A 14,936-nucleotide genomic window follows, 5' to 3' on the forward strand; every position below is an offset into this window, starting at 1 on the left:
CGAACTCAGAAATCTGCCTGCTTCTGCCTCCCAAGTGCTGGGATTAAAGGCGTGTGCCACCACCGCCCAGCTGGTGTGACTCAGCCTTAGTACACACCTTTAATCCCTCTGGCGGGAATGCAGTCATGCCCTTAGCACACACCTTTAATCCAAAACAATGAGGGAAAGTTAGTTTGTAGAGGGAAGCACCCCGTGTTTGAAAGTGATGTCTAATTGAGTGGCAGACAAAGTGATGAATCAGAGAAAGATTGGACAGAATAGAATATGCCCAACCCTCAGGAGAACAGAGAGTGAAAGAGGGGCTTACTTAAGAAAGAGCAGTGCAGAGAGGAAGAGGAGAGAGTCTTTACTGGGACAGTTTTACAGAGACAGGTTGCAGAGGGAGAACAAGCTAGACACAGGTGAGGAGAGAAGGAGCCAGAGGATGAGAGGGACCCCGGGGACCAGAACAGATTGCTGAAGTTAGCATGAGGTCAAGCAGAGCAATTCAGGAGACGCCTAGAAAAACCAGACTGGATCAGTCAGTGTGAAGAAGAGTTTCAGCCAGAACAGCTGAGTTGAACCAGCCAGCCAGAACTCAGAAAAGAAAAAAAAAAAAAAAATCAAAAAAACAAAAAAAAAACTAGGAAAGAATGAGCTTGAAAGAAATTCAGCGGCTGGGCAGTGGTGGTGCATGCCTTTAATCCCAGCACTTGGGAGGCAGAGGCAGGTGGATTTCTGAGTTCAAGGCCAGTTTGGTCTACAGACTGAGTTTCAGGACAGCCAAGGCTACACAGAGAAACCCTATCTCGAAAAAAAACAAAACAAAACAACAACAACAACAAAAAAAAAACAAAGAAAGAAAGAAAAAAAAAGAAAGAAATTCAGCAGTAAGTCTCAGAGGCTGAAAACGTTCTAGGCCTAGATAAGATTGTACGGAGGCTAGACGCTTCCAGGACTAGGCCTAGGTTAGCAGATGGAGGCAGTAAGCCTCTGAGATGACAATTGCATTAGGCCAATGAAAGATACGTTTATAGCCAGGCCTTGTAGGTGGTCCTGGCTTGTATTAAAAGCAAGCTGAGCAAGCCAGAAGGCAGCTTTACTCCATGGCTTCTGTTTCAGCTCCTGCCTCCAGGAGTCCCTCCTCACTCCTGAGTTTCTGCCCTGACTTTCCTTCGTATGGACTGTGTGACTGGAACGTTTAAGCCCACTAAATCCGTTCCTTCCCATGTTGCTTTTGGTCCACGATGCTCATCACAACAATAGAAAGCAAACCGAGACTGCATCCCTTTTTCCTCCGTTCCCATCTCTGCTGGCTACATTTATGTGGATGTGACACAACAGCCCTAAGGCACTTTCTTAATGATCGATGGGGAGGACCCAGCCCATGATAGGTGGTGCCATCCCTGGACTGGTGGTCCTTGGTTCTATAAGAGCAGGTTGAGCAAGCAAGCCATGAGGAGCAAGCCAATAAGCAGCATCCCTTCATGACCTCTGCATCAGCTCTTGCCTCCGGGTTCTTGACTATTTGAGTTCCAGTTCTGACTTCCTTTGGTAATAAACTGTGATGCTGGAAGCATACACCAAATGCACTGTTGCTTCTCCAAGTTGCTCTGCTCATGGCGTCTCATGCTTCATGACATCAATGATAGCCCCAACTAGGACACCTGGCTCTCATCTCCCTCTCCTCTTCCTTTCCCTCATGTGTGTAGGAACGAAGTTGCTAGAAGGTTGTTACAAAATCTTTCCCTGGTCTGACAATCCTTATGCTTCAGTGGTTACCATCATAGGTACTCCTCAGCTGCACCCGGCCAAAGGACACAGACAAGGAGAACCTGCTCAGACTAGCTTTTTGTTTGCTGTGCTTTTTCTGATCCGGAGGTAACCTTTGCCCACTCTGTGCCCTGTAGGGAATGTGCCCAGGGTCTGGAGCATGCTAGCTTCTGCTCTCCTACAGAGCTGCATTCTAGTCCCCATGTGTTCCCCTTGCAGTTGATGCTGGTATTTAGGCCATGTTTTGAGATATACTCATTTCTCTGAGCCTCAGCCACGTGTGTATGTGGGTATGTGAGTATGCATGTGTATGTATGTGTGTGTGTGAGTGGGAAGTGTGTGTGTATGTGTGTCTGTGTTACACATTATTAAAAGCTTGTTATTTTTCTTCTGTGCATGATGTTAGGGATCCTTCGCCAACTAAGAACCATGATGGGTAGAGAAAATTCTAATTTTTTTTTTCTCCCTTCCACACTTATAAAAAGAAGCCTACTAAGCTTTGGCCCCACTAAGTCCCCAGCTGGTCTCTGGGACTGACCCACACCACCTTGCTTGTGCCCGAGCTTTCTCTGGCCTTGTCCAGGACATCAGCCAATTCCTGCTCTGCCCCTTTCTATTCCCCTCGTGTCCCTACTCCCTCTCCCCTGGTGTTCTGTAAGGAGAGCACAGGCATGCATCCCCCACCCCCAGCGCCGCCAGGGTCTCAAGTAGCCTCTGCTGACCTCAAGCTTACTAGGTAGCTGAGGTAAGCCTGAACCCCAAATCCTCCAGAGTGGTAGGTGAGCATCTCCACGCCCACTCCCCCTGCAGGTCAATGGAGGCAGTCACCCACAGTGATAAGGGCTTAGGTAGAAGGGGATCCCACTCTTGGGTGTTTCCTTAGGTTCCCCACTTTTTTTTTTTCTCAAAAAGAAAACAAAAACAAGCAGGTCTGCTTCTTAACCCCTACTCTGCTCTGTCCTGCCCTTCGGAGCACGGGAGCCATCTTCAGCTCTCTCCTGAACTTTGATCTCGGAGTCTCCCCAAAGTTTCTCTTCTGCAGGTTTGGCATCTAGATTGCCCCTCCACACACACACACCTGCTGTGAGTGAGAGAGTGGGCGTCGCTCACTGCCACCGAATAGCTTCAAGCTCCGTCTGAGTCTCTCCACCTAGACTTGGGAGGCCAAGTTCATCCTTACGGGTGCATCCTGCTCTGGAAGTATTGAGGGGGATCAGGGAGGGGAGGGGCACACCAGGGAACGAGACGGAGTGGGGGGAGCGGAGAGATTCTCCCAGATCTCGGGTAGTGGATACCCACAGGGAGTCAGGCAGGACCTGTCCCAAAGCCTCACTTTTCGCGCTTTGCCATTGGACGCCTGCAGTTACGGTCCTACGCCAGGCAGAGGCGCGCGTGGGGGGCGGGGCCAGTGGGAGGAGTCAGCCAACCCGGAAGCGCTGAGCGGGGGAGGGCGGGGCGAGCTGAGAGGGGGAGGGCGGGGCTGAGAGGGCAAGGGCGGAGCCCGGCCTGGCTGAGCTCTGGTCGCAGTGGCACAGCTCCTGGGACCTGGTGGAGGTAGCAGCGGCAGCCGACAGTAAGTGCGGGTGCTGAGGCCCCCATGCTTGGCTGGGTCTCCCCTTCCCGAGGCTGAACCTGGCCTCCCCGCCACACTCTCTCTGGTCCTGAGTGTGGGGACAGCTCAGCCCGAAGGATCCAGAAGGCTTTGCGGGTCCGGATTGGATGCCACAGATGCCTCTGCAGAGAGGACTTGTCTTAGCCTACTGTTTAGGCTCGCTCTAGGTCCCCAGGCTGTGTCCTCAGGAGCCATCGAGGCTCACGGGCTGGTCAGGCATGTTTTCAGTCCCGACGCCCACTCTTTCCAGCTCTGACTGGCCTTTACCCCAGGACCCCAGGCAGAGGCAGGGGCAGGGGCAGCCTGGGCCGGGGAGTCTCTCGGCTTCCCCTCCTTTCTTTGTCTTTCTCTATTCATCCAAAGCCACAGCTACCTTTTATAAAGAGTAATAAGGCCTGTGACCTGGTTAGAGAGGATCCCTGGCAACTTCAGATGCTTGGTCAAGGCTGAATGGTCCTTGATGAATAGACACAGTAGCTGAGAAAGGACTTCGACCCTGTGTGGGTATGGTGACCCACGCTGAGCCACTGAGCCCTGCACCCACTCTCCTAGTCTGAACTTCTAGAAACGGAATGTCTCCTTGCCAGTCTCTGATGGTTCATGATTATCTTTCACATTAAAAAAAAAAATAATAAGCGTATATGTGTATGCCTTTGTGTGGGTATGTCCACTTCTTTCGGGTGCCCACAAAAGCTACAGGAGGGTATAGAATCCCCAAGAGCAAGAGTTAAAAGTAGTTGAGCTACCTGACTAGGGTGCTGGGATCTGAACTCCTTTGAAAGAACAGCAAGCGGGCTCTTCACTGATGAGACATCTCTCCAGATTCTGTTTATATTTTTTTTAAAAAGAAAAAACAATAATTTTAAGAATGTTTGCATGGGGGCCCTGTCTAGTTAGAGGGTCATCTTTAGTTTTTGTGTGAGTAGGCCCTGCTCAGCCTGACAGGACACTGTAGAGCCTCCGGCCTGCCTGCACCAGGACACAGCTGCAGTAGTCAGAGATCTATTCATTCAGCAGTGTTGATGAGGGGCAGTCCCCTTCAGCCATCTCTGCTCATAGCTTCCTTTTCTTTTTCTTTTTGATTTTTTTGAGACAGAGTTTCTCTGTATAGCCCTGGCTGTCCTGGAACTTACTCTGTAGACCAGGCTGGCCTGGAACTCAGAAATCTGCCTGCCTCTGCCTCCCAAGTGCTGGGATTAAAGGTGTGTGCCACCACTGCCTGGCTGCTCATAGCTTCTTGCTGCAGGAGGCCTTGGGGGGCGGGGGGCTACAGGGACTTGGAACCATCAGATAGAGTCACATTCCCAGATTACCCCTTGGGGGAGGGGGAATGAGACTGGGGAATCTGGGGTGGTGGGGTCATCCAGACAGTATGACTATATGTATCATTCCGTGCCACCATGACCTAGGCAAGTGGCTTGAACTTTCTGAGCCTCGGATTCCTCAGTACCTAATACCGGGCTGTCATGGCCGATGGCACTCTGAAGTCCCGCAGACTGAGTGAGATAGGGTCTCACTTAGTCCAGGTTAGTTAGCCCTTAAACTCTCTGTGTAGCAGGGCTGGCCTCGAATCCTGATCTTCCTGCCTCTCCCTCCAGAGTGTTACTGGGTGGCAGATGTATGTGCCACTCTTCCTGGCCTAACTTGACCTAACAGCTAACACACATTGTTCAAGTTCGAAAGGCACAAAAAAATATGAAGAATTACCAACAGTGCTCCCTCCCTGTTTTAGTCTCCCTCAAAAACGGTCACTGTTGGAAGACCTCTGTGTACCTTCCAAGGTATGCTTGTTCCAATCAAGGGTTCCGATTTCTATGTAAATACATTTAGCCCAGGCTTGCTCTTCTGCACTGCTGGCCTTAGTCCACACCTGCCATGATGCTCACACTGCCTGATGTGTTGGCTGTGTTGTCCTTGCCTCATTGGGATGACCTCTGAAGTCACTACAGTTATCATAGCCTGTTCTTCTAGCTTGATTTTTGTCTTTCTCCCTGATCCCAAGACTGGAAGGAAGCTCTCCAGCCAGATGTTGGGGACAGGGTAGACCCTGCATGGATGAGAGATGTCTTCTACGATACCTCAGTCCCTAGTCTCGATGCTCACCCACTCACCTGCCCTGTCTGTGTCTCTCTCTGCCCTCACAGTGGCCTTTGCCTCTGAGGATAATGTATACCACAGCTCCAATGCCGTCTACAGTACCCGGAGCAATCATCACGAAGCTGACCAGGAAGCCCTGCTGGGGAAACTACTAGACTACCCAACCCCGGGCCTGCAGAGGCCAGAGGACCGCTTCAATGGTGCCTACATCATCTTCTTCAGCCTGGGAATCGGGGGCCTACTGCCCTGGAACTTTTTTGTCACCGCCAAAGAGTACTGGGCATTTAAGCTCCGAAACTGTTCCAGTCCAGTGTCTGGGAAGGACCCTGAGGACGCAGACATCCTGGTAAGGGCTGCCTCCCTCACAAGGGGAGACGGGAAGCAGGCAATCCAGAGCCAGGCCATCCTTAGGGGTACTCAAGGGAGGCCGTCGACATGCTCAAAGAGTCTGCGTGTTGATGCAGAGCTTGTGTGCGCACAGTAGAGAGATCCACTGGGTCCCAGACCCTGCATTGTGTAGTACCCAGGCCTTGTCTCAGGGCTCCTGAGGCCAACGAGATGACGGGCACACCCAGTCCGTACTTCAGATTGCCTGCTGTTGTCCGTGGGAGGAGGAGGACGGGCATGATGGTTCTCTACACCGTGAGGTGGTGCGTGTAAGAACACAGAATCCTCGTCTCCAGCAATATGAAGATGTGACTCTCACAGCATTAAGGAAGCTGTGAACTTATGGAAATTTCCAAGCAGCGGTAGCTAAGACAAGGGGGAGGTTGTTTTTCTGTCACGTTCAACTTCGAGCTGGTGGGTTGCTTTGGCACATGTAGTTCTCGAGTCCAGGGTCACCTCATCGTCCAAGATGGGCTGCTGAAGCTCCAGTCATTTTATCTTTAGGAAGAGAGAAAGGAGGGAATGCCTGGGGCTTGTAGGAACACTTCCTAGAAGGTGTACCTTCCTTTTGTTTACATCCTACTGGTCCAAATTCAATCATGTGACTCAGCAACAGAGAAGACTGGGAAATGTAGTCTATTTGTGTGTCCTAGCATTTAAAACCAAGACTTCACACATGTTAACATACCCTGCACAAACACACATACACACTTCTAGAGACAGAGAAAAAGAGAGAGAGAGAGAGAGAGAGAGAGAGAGAGAGAGAGAAAGAGGAAGAGAGAGAAAGAGAGCTGTCAAATATAGTCATTAAGCATACTTTTATAATATCCTTGCTTACCATAAGCCAGATAGCTAGGGAGACAGAGTATATTAGTCAATTTACCATGGTTGGGAGCAAAGTACCATAGGCCAGGTAGGGGATGATTGTTCTAAAGAACGGAAGATTATTTTGACTGTCGGTTGAAAGGCTATGTCTGGTGATGGCTTTCTTGTTAGTGGCATCTCTCAGGTGTCACAAGGCATCTTGTGATGAGGGAAGATGAGGAGGTGTGTATGTGAGTTGGGTCCCCCTCTGTCTTCTCATAAAGCCACCAGGATTCAACTGGGGCTGGGCTGGGGTGGGGGCGGGGGCGGGGGCTCCACCCCGTGACTAACCACAACCCCCTCTAGACATCATAGCTGGATTCAGTCTCCATCCTCTTCACCCATCCCTGTGGGGAGTGTATTTCTGCCTAGGAAAGTTTGGGGGAACACCCAGACCATGCCAACTATTAACCCAAGGGGAGCAGAACCCTGGGGTCACACTCAGGTCACTGTGGTCTGGAGCAGGTGGGTTTGAAGGGGGAGCAGGAATCACCCCGGGAAGGAGGTACCAACTTCAGAGTCCTTTTGTTTTCTTCCCCTGCTCTGAGGATACACATCGTCCATAGGTCACCATGGCAACCTTCCGTCCATGATGGTCATGGCCATGGTGTGTCTGTCAGCCCTAAGGAAAACCATACCATCATAGGGGCCAGGGTAAAGGCCTAGTATGGGAGTTGGGTTCAGAGGAGCCTGGATGTACCTGGTGAAAGGATCTCTCAAGAGTGGTTCTGTGGTGGACTGGGCCCTGGGAGGCCCTGGGAGGCCCTGGGAGGCCCTGGGAGGCCCTGGGAGGCCTGGCCCTTTTCACCTTTGACACTCATGGGGAAAGAGCTGGCTTGTGAGCACAGGAGGCTGACACTGCTAAGCTACGCCTTCCTCCTCCACGGGTCCCCCAGAGACGAGAAGGGATGTGCTACAAGACCCCAGCCGACCCTCCAGTGGCCCCAGAGGTGGCTCACTTCTCTTTCTTTGGAAGCCCCTCTGAATCCTTGATCAGCTCTCCAGAACGTGGCTTAGTTTGGGGTGGGGGAAGTTACAGGATGAGGGATACTGTGTGAGCGTCACTCCGGGGACCCCACCTCACACATGCCTGAATCATTCATTCACTTCCAGAACTACCCGTGACACCTAGCCCATGGATTCTGATCGATTTAGCTAAAATCCAGGGGCATGGGTTTCTGAGGTTTCACATGACCACCGTGTATCCCTCACCCTGCCCATATTGTCCTGATGCATGGGGAAGGGGCTGTTTCTGTGTGTCTATGAGCTCATAGGTGGCTCCAGGGAATGCATAAATGCACCTGAAGAGTGTCCCGGGGGACGGGGGCAGGGGCGGGGGCGGGGTGGGGAGGACAGACCACTGTGACTTAGAGTACCACTGCCCTCTTGTGGGACTGTGGGACTAGGAGCAGCCTGAGGACATGTTGGAGAAAGGCCCTATTCCACCCCGATCCTGGAATCAGGGCTTACTTATTCACATGGGTGGCTGATGGGCATGGTGAACTTCAGGAAGCTCCCCATGAACACGGCCTTTGGACCCTGCACCCTCTCTGTGTTCCTCGTGTATATACTGGCCATTCTGCATCCCAGGGTTTCTCTATATAGCCCCGGCTGTCCTGGAACTCACTCTGTAGACCAGGCTGGCCTTGAACTCAGAAATCCGCCTATCCCAAGTGCTGAGATTAAAGGCGTGCACCACCACTGCCCGGTGTCACTGGATAAGTCCCCGCGCCACCATCCCAGGCATTGTGTAAGCAGTCCCCTCCCCACCCCACCCCCGGGCATCCTTTGGGACTGGCCCCATTCTTTTATGGACTAAGGACACAAGCCATCCAGCTTTGTGCAGGCCCCCCGGGACTGACGACACTCTCTCTAGAACTTCTCTGCCCCGTCTGTCCATCTGTCTGTCTCCCCAGGCGAGGGCTAGGCTGTATGTACACCTGTCCCACCCTCCTCCGACCATCATCAGGCCCGTTTGCCAGAGAAGGGCCAGGGTGCTTGCAGCCCTTCCCAGCTGCAAGCACTTAGCCATCCAGGTCCTGCTAGGATACTTTATTGCCGCTCTCAAGCACTGGCAGGTGCAGGCCTAGTACCTACCTGCTGCCCGCAGCTCCTGGCTCTTGGCATCAGAGATGAGAGACCTGTCACCCCTCGATTCATGGGCCGGGCTGGGGAAGCAAGCGTGCTGCGGGGCTTTCTGCTGTTTTTTTTCGGGGCTGTTTTTCTTTGCCTCCTCATCTGTGGCCCCCTGTTGCTACCCATCTCCCCCCTGCTCTCTCCCCATCTTGCTGATGGCTCCGCTCTGCCCCGCGGCCCTCACCTGAGGGCCACGGAGAGAGGAGGGCAGACAGCCTGTTCCTCTTTAGCCATCCTCCAGCGTGTGGTAGGATGGGGGAATCTAGCCAGAAATGTTGACAACCTTCCCCCATGCATCACCTTCGGACCACCTCCCATCCCGGGCTCATTTCCTTCTGCCTAAGGCAGGGCTGGAGATGGTTTAGAAAGCTTATCACCTTTCCCCTGCCCTCTTCTCTTTGTTCTTGAGAATAAAAACCTCAGATTAAGCCAATGGGGTGGGGCTGGGGGAGTTTGGGGCTTCCACCCTGGACCAAAACCTTCAGAGTACCAGTAGGCTAATTGCCGTGAAAGGGTAGCTCGAGGTGGTGGTGGTGGTGGGGTTGTAAGGGAGTGATGCTCTGTGGGTTCTGGTCTCCTAGGCCCATCAGACAATCCGGGGTAACACAGACTTTCTCTTACAGCCCGGAAAGATCTGAGTAACCTCTCCTGGAGACAGAAATCCAGAAGCTCTGAGAGGTTACGCAATCTGCCCAAGATCACACAGCAAGGCAGGGCTGGAGAGAATGGCAGTGGGAAATGGGGGCGGGTGGATGATCACAGACTGGACGCACCCTGACAGTGCTGTGTAGGAGGCTGCTGTGGGCTGCGGCCAGGCTGCCTTCTCACTTGACTTTGAAGCCCCAGGGACCTGAGCCCTGCCCTTGGGTTCCACCTCTGGTCCTAGGCTGTCCATGCCCTTTATTAGCATCCTTACTACTGTGTCTGAGGCTGTGTGTGTGTGTGTGTGTGACTGTATGTCTGTGTGTGTGTATGTGTGTGTGACTGTGTGTCTGTGTCTATGTGTGTATTTGTGTGTATGTGTGTATCTCTGTGTGTGTCTGTGTGTATGACTGTGTGTGTGTGTATCTCTGTGTGTGTCTGTGTGTATGACTGTGTGTGTGTGTGTATCTCTGTGTGTGTCTGTGTGTATGACTGTGTGTGTGTGTGTATCTCTGTGTGTGTCTGTGTCTGTGTGTATGACTGTGTGTGTGTGTGTGAATATGTGTGTATGTGTGTGTCTGACTATGTGTGTATGTGTGTGTGTATGTATGTGGGTGTGTGACTGTATGTGTGTCTGGCTGTGTGTGTCTGACTGTGTGTGTGTATATGCGACTGTACGTGTCTGAGTGTGTCTGTGAATGTGTATAATTGTGTATCTGTGTATATGTATATGTGTGTGTATCTGTGTGTGTATATCTCTGTGTGTGACTTTGTCTGTGTGTGTGTATATGTATGACTGTGTGTGTGTGTGTGAATATATGTGTGTATGTGTGTGTCTGACTATGTGTGTATATGTGTGTATATGTATGTGGGTTTGTGACTGTATGTGTATCTCTGTGTGTGTGTCTGACTGTGTGTGTGTATGTGTCTGTGTGTGTCTGACTATGTATGTGACTGTAGGTGTCTGAATGTGTCTGTGTATGTGTGTGTGTGTGTGTCTGTGTGTAACTGTGTGTCTGACTGTGTATGTGTATATGTGTGTGACTCTGTGTGTGTGTGATGTTGTGGATGGTCCTTCCTGCTGGGAGGACTCCTCAGCTGCTGTCAGCCCCTGCTGCAGCCTAGATGGGCTCTTCCAGGCCAAGAACAGCAAAGTCAGTCCCCTCTGCCCCAGACGGGAGAGCAAGAACTCAGCTCCGTGGGTGTTCCCTGAGAACCTCCAGGCTCTCTCTAGGTCATAGATTTACCTCTGTGCCCTCAAAGCCCCAATGCTTCTCCATCAAGGTCCCCCCATGAAGCCCAGGCTGTGAGCCAAGCTTGGGTGAGCATGGCCCAGCCTTCCTAGACAGCAAGGGATGTAGGATCCAGATGACTCTGCACTGTCAGCCCTCAGGAAGTACATGGGGAACAACTTGTTGGTCCTAGGCATATGGTAATATGTCACAAGGATGTCTGGCATGGGTTATCACGTGGTCTGGGAGGAGAGTTTATCCTGACCTAAGGGAGGGAAACAGATCTGAGGTCACCGTGGCCGGCCCACCTTTCAGATGGGTTGATATAGCTGTTAAATGAGCCTTCTCCCTAGGGAAAGCCAAGTTTACCTGCTTCGGCAGGTGGCGGAGTCCCAGTTCAGTATTTACAACCTACTGGTCCTACTGCAACTGCCTAGCTTCAGGACAGTACGCACGGGAGCTGCCCGTATAATTAAGGGTGGGCATTCCACTCCAGGGTTAAAAGGAACCAGGATGAACTGATTTCAAAAAGAGGAACTGGAGGACGGGTTGGCAGAGGGCTTGTTGGAGACCTGCTGACTGTTACTGAGTCCCCGCCATGAAGCTTGTCCCCACCCACGTGGTGACTTCACCCATCACCTGTAGAATACCCTGATGGAGTAGTGTTTTGTCCCCAATCTCCTGATGGGAAAACTGAGGTTTGAGGCCACCAGCCCAAGGTCATTTGCTAGCAAGTGACAGAACTGAGATTTAGACCAAGCTCAAGCCCCTGCCATAATCACCGTGTCTTGACTGTCCCCGTCCCACCACAGTGGAGTCACCAAGGAGTCGCTACAAACTACCCACCCACCCAGTTCTGACTCACTTGGGCACACACATGCTCGGCTTTGTAGCCAGGGACGATCAAAGTCAAACGGCACTTAGTGGGGCCAAAAGCGATTATCATTAAATGGGCTGTTACCATAGCGCAGGGAACCTCCTCAAAAAACTCCTTCCAGTGTAAGTCAAGTTGGCAAACCTAGCGGTGAGTGGTAAACCTTTTTCCTGCTTGGAGAACTAGATCAACCCTACCTGGATGTCCAAAGAATGACCCCAGAGCCTGGGAGTTCTGACCCATATATAGCAAGGGGGCTGGGGCCGGGGCTGGGTACAGAGCCTGAGAGTCCTGACCCATACATAGCAAGGGGGCTGGGGCCGGGGCTGGAAACTGGAGGCTAGGGCTGGGGGAGGCTTGGCCAATGTAAGTGCATTGAGCTTAGTTGATTCTTCAGTGTATTAGCGTTGTATCTAAGCTACATGTCAGCCCGAGAGGGCCTTAACCTACCTGCTGCCCGCAGCTCCTGGCTCTTGGCATCAGAGATGAGAGACCTGTCTGTCTGTCTGTCTGTCTGTCTCTGTCTCTCTCTCTGACTCTCTGTCTCTCTCTGTTTCTGTCTCTGTCTCTGTCTCTGTCTCTCTCTCTCTCTCTCAATATAAATACTTAAAAAAAAATTAAAGAGTAAAAAAGGGAGGCCAGAGGAGAGGGCCCCAGAAAAATGGTACATTGGTAAGTGTCTTAGTTAAGGTTTTAGTCCTGTGAACAGACACCATGACCAAGGTAACTCTTATAAAGGCAAACATTTAATTAGGGCTGGCAAACTGGTTCTGACGTTCAGTCCATGATCATCATGGTGGTGGGAAGCATGGCAGCATCCAGGCAGGCATGGTGAGGAAAGAGCTGAGAGCACTACATCTTGTTCAGAAGGCAAACAGGAGAACACTGACTTCCAGGCAGCTGGGAGGAGGGTCTTAAATCCTACCCCCACAGTGACACACCTACTCCAACAAGGCCACACCTCCTAATAGTGCCACTCCCTGAGCCAAGCATATACCTACCACCACAGTAAGAGAGGCAGGTGGCAAAAAGAAAATAGGGTAAGATGGAACTCTGGCCTGGACCCATCCTATTGCTTCTTAGATGGTCACGGGCTATGGTCTAGAATGTGAGATGCCTCCTGCCATTGTAAGGTGTGAGGACCACATGTCCTCTGCTCACAGAGGGAGTGGGGTATGTGAGGAGCCTGCCAGTGGCTGCTCGGATGAATAGGGCTGAGGCCACATCAGTGTTAGGTGGATGGGGTACTTGGCCCTGTCCTGTAGACTTGCCTCCCAAGGTGCAGATGTGGCCAGCTGTCAGAGGGACTAGACCTGCAGGAAGACTGTTCCCGGTATAGGGACACTACTGGGAATAGTGACAGAGACAGGCAGATTTCTTGACATGGATTTCTTCCCAAATGGAAGAGGGATAGTCCTAAACTTTTAAAAAGTCAAATCCTAGCTACCCCTCACCCTTCACACACTCCAAAGTGAACTCAGGCACCTGCCTGAGCCCGGCCACCTCTCAAAAGGAGATAACAGTGGCCAGTAGGCTGCTGGGGACTCTAGCTATCGGCCATAGAGTGTGGGTAGGTGGCCATCAGGCATAAGGGTCAGCTGCCCCACTCTGTGTCAGCCACCCACTGCTTAGCCGGTGTGGATGGCTGCGGTAAGTCTTTTGTCAAAACCCAGAACCAAAACCGAGTCTTTTTTTAAGTTCTCCTGTCTACCCTCTGTTACTAGCCACAGTCCAGCCAGCGTGGTTCCCAGTGTGTGACACCTGTGATGCTTGTCCTTCTGTTCCAGCTCTTTCGATTCATGTGAAGCTGTCAGTCGCATCTCTGGCCCCTCTGCCACTCTCCCTCCATTTTATCCACTCCCACCTGCTCACCATCCCTGCTCCACCTGTATGGCCTCTCTCTCTGTCTGTCTTCAATGTTACTTCTTTTTGTTTTGTTTTGTTTTTTGAGACAGGGTTTCTCTGTGTAGCCCTGACTGTCCTGGAACTCACTCTGTAGACCAGACTGGCCTCGAACTCAGAGATCTACCTGCCTCTGCCTTCCAAGTGCTGGGATTAAAAGCCAAGCTTCGATGTTATTTCTTTTTGCATCTATCTTTAGACTCTAGAGACAATCTCCCCAGCACGATAGGAGGAAGCCTGGGCCATGGTGGTCAATGTCTTTTTTTTTTAAAAAAAGATTTATTTATTTATTTTTTTATATGTATGAGTACACTGTAGCTGTAATGATGGTTGTGAGCCATCATGTGGCTGCTGGGAATTGAACTAAGGACGGTCCCACTTGCTTGGGTGTAATACACTGTAGCTGTCTTCAGACACAGCAGAAGAGGGCATCGTCAGATCTCATTACGGGTGGTTGTGAGCCACCATGTGGTTGCTGGGATCTGAACTCAGGACCTTCGGAAGAGCAGTCAGTGCTCTTACCCACTGAGCCATCTCGCCAGCCCATGTCTTTTTAATATGGTTCATCGTTGTAAGCTGAGAGCAAAGCCGATTAGAGGCTTTGCACAAACTCAAAGTACTTTTCTTTTTAAAGATTTATTTACTTATTTATTTTATGTATATGAGTACACTGTTGCTGTCTTCAGACGCACCAGAAGAGTGCATCTGATCCCATTACAGATAGTTTGAGCCACCATGTGGTTGCTGGGAATTGAACTCAGGACCTCTGGAAGAGCAGTCAGTGCTCTTAACCATCTCTCCAGCCCCACAGTATTTTTCTTAAGGGCAATCTTTGGCTGAGAAAGTTCTACAGGGACAGTGGGGGGCCTGGGTTTCCATTAGACTGTCAGTGGTGTGTGATTGTGAGTGTGTGTGTGTCTCTGTGTGGGTGTGTCTCTCGTCGGTGTCTATGTGTGAGTGTGTCTCTGTGTGCCTGTGTATGAATGAGTGTGTCTGTGTGAGTGTGTATGTCTGTCTGTATCTGTGTGTGTGTCTGTCTATATCTGTGTCTAAATGTGTGTTTATGTGAGTGTGTCTGTGTGTCTATGTGTCTGTGTGTGAGTGAGTGTCTTGTATGTGTCTGTGTGAGTGTATGTGTCTGTGTGAGTGTGTCTTGTGTGTGTGTATGTGAGTGTATGTGTCTGTATATGAGTATGCGTGTGTCTGTGTGTGTGTATGTGAACGAGTGTGCACATGTGTTTGTGCACCTGAATACAGTCACAGCCTGTAGCTCTGACCCCACACGAATCTTCAGAGAAGTTTGTTGCCGCAATGGAAACCCTGTGTGTGTCGGAGGAAGCACCTGGCAGGGCCCTGAGCAGCCTTGTCTCAGGCATGGCCCGTGTCCCTCAGATGCATGGGGCCCGCCTGGGGTCTACAGAAGCTGTCCTGTGCAGAC

At 51.3% G+C, this 14,936-nt stretch overlaps 1 protein-coding gene across 1 annotated transcript in view; it reads left to right on the forward strand.

The window, feature by feature from the left end:
• Positions 1 to 3,198: 3,198 nt before the first annotated feature.
• The window catches only part of Slc29a3 (solute carrier family 29 member 3), a 35,746-nt gene continuing 24,008 nt past the window's right edge, over positions 3,199 to 14,936 (forward strand). The window contains exons 1-2 of the mRNA XM_031347806.1: positions 3,199 to 3,325; positions 5,509 to 5,807. Of these exons, the coding sequence (XP_031203666.1) occupies position 3,325; positions 5,509 to 5,807 (300 nt within the window). The 5' untranslated portion in view covers positions 3,199 to 3,324. The remainder of the gene's footprint in view (positions 3,326 to 5,508; positions 5,808 to 14,936) is intronic.

Source organism: Mastomys coucha, unplaced genomic scaffold (genome assembly GCF_008632895.1).
Source record: "Mastomys coucha isolate ucsf_1 unplaced genomic scaffold, UCSF_Mcou_1 pScaffold3, whole genome shotgun sequence".
Taxonomy (NCBI): Eukaryota; Metazoa; Chordata; class Mammalia; order Rodentia; family Muridae; genus Mastomys; species Mastomys coucha.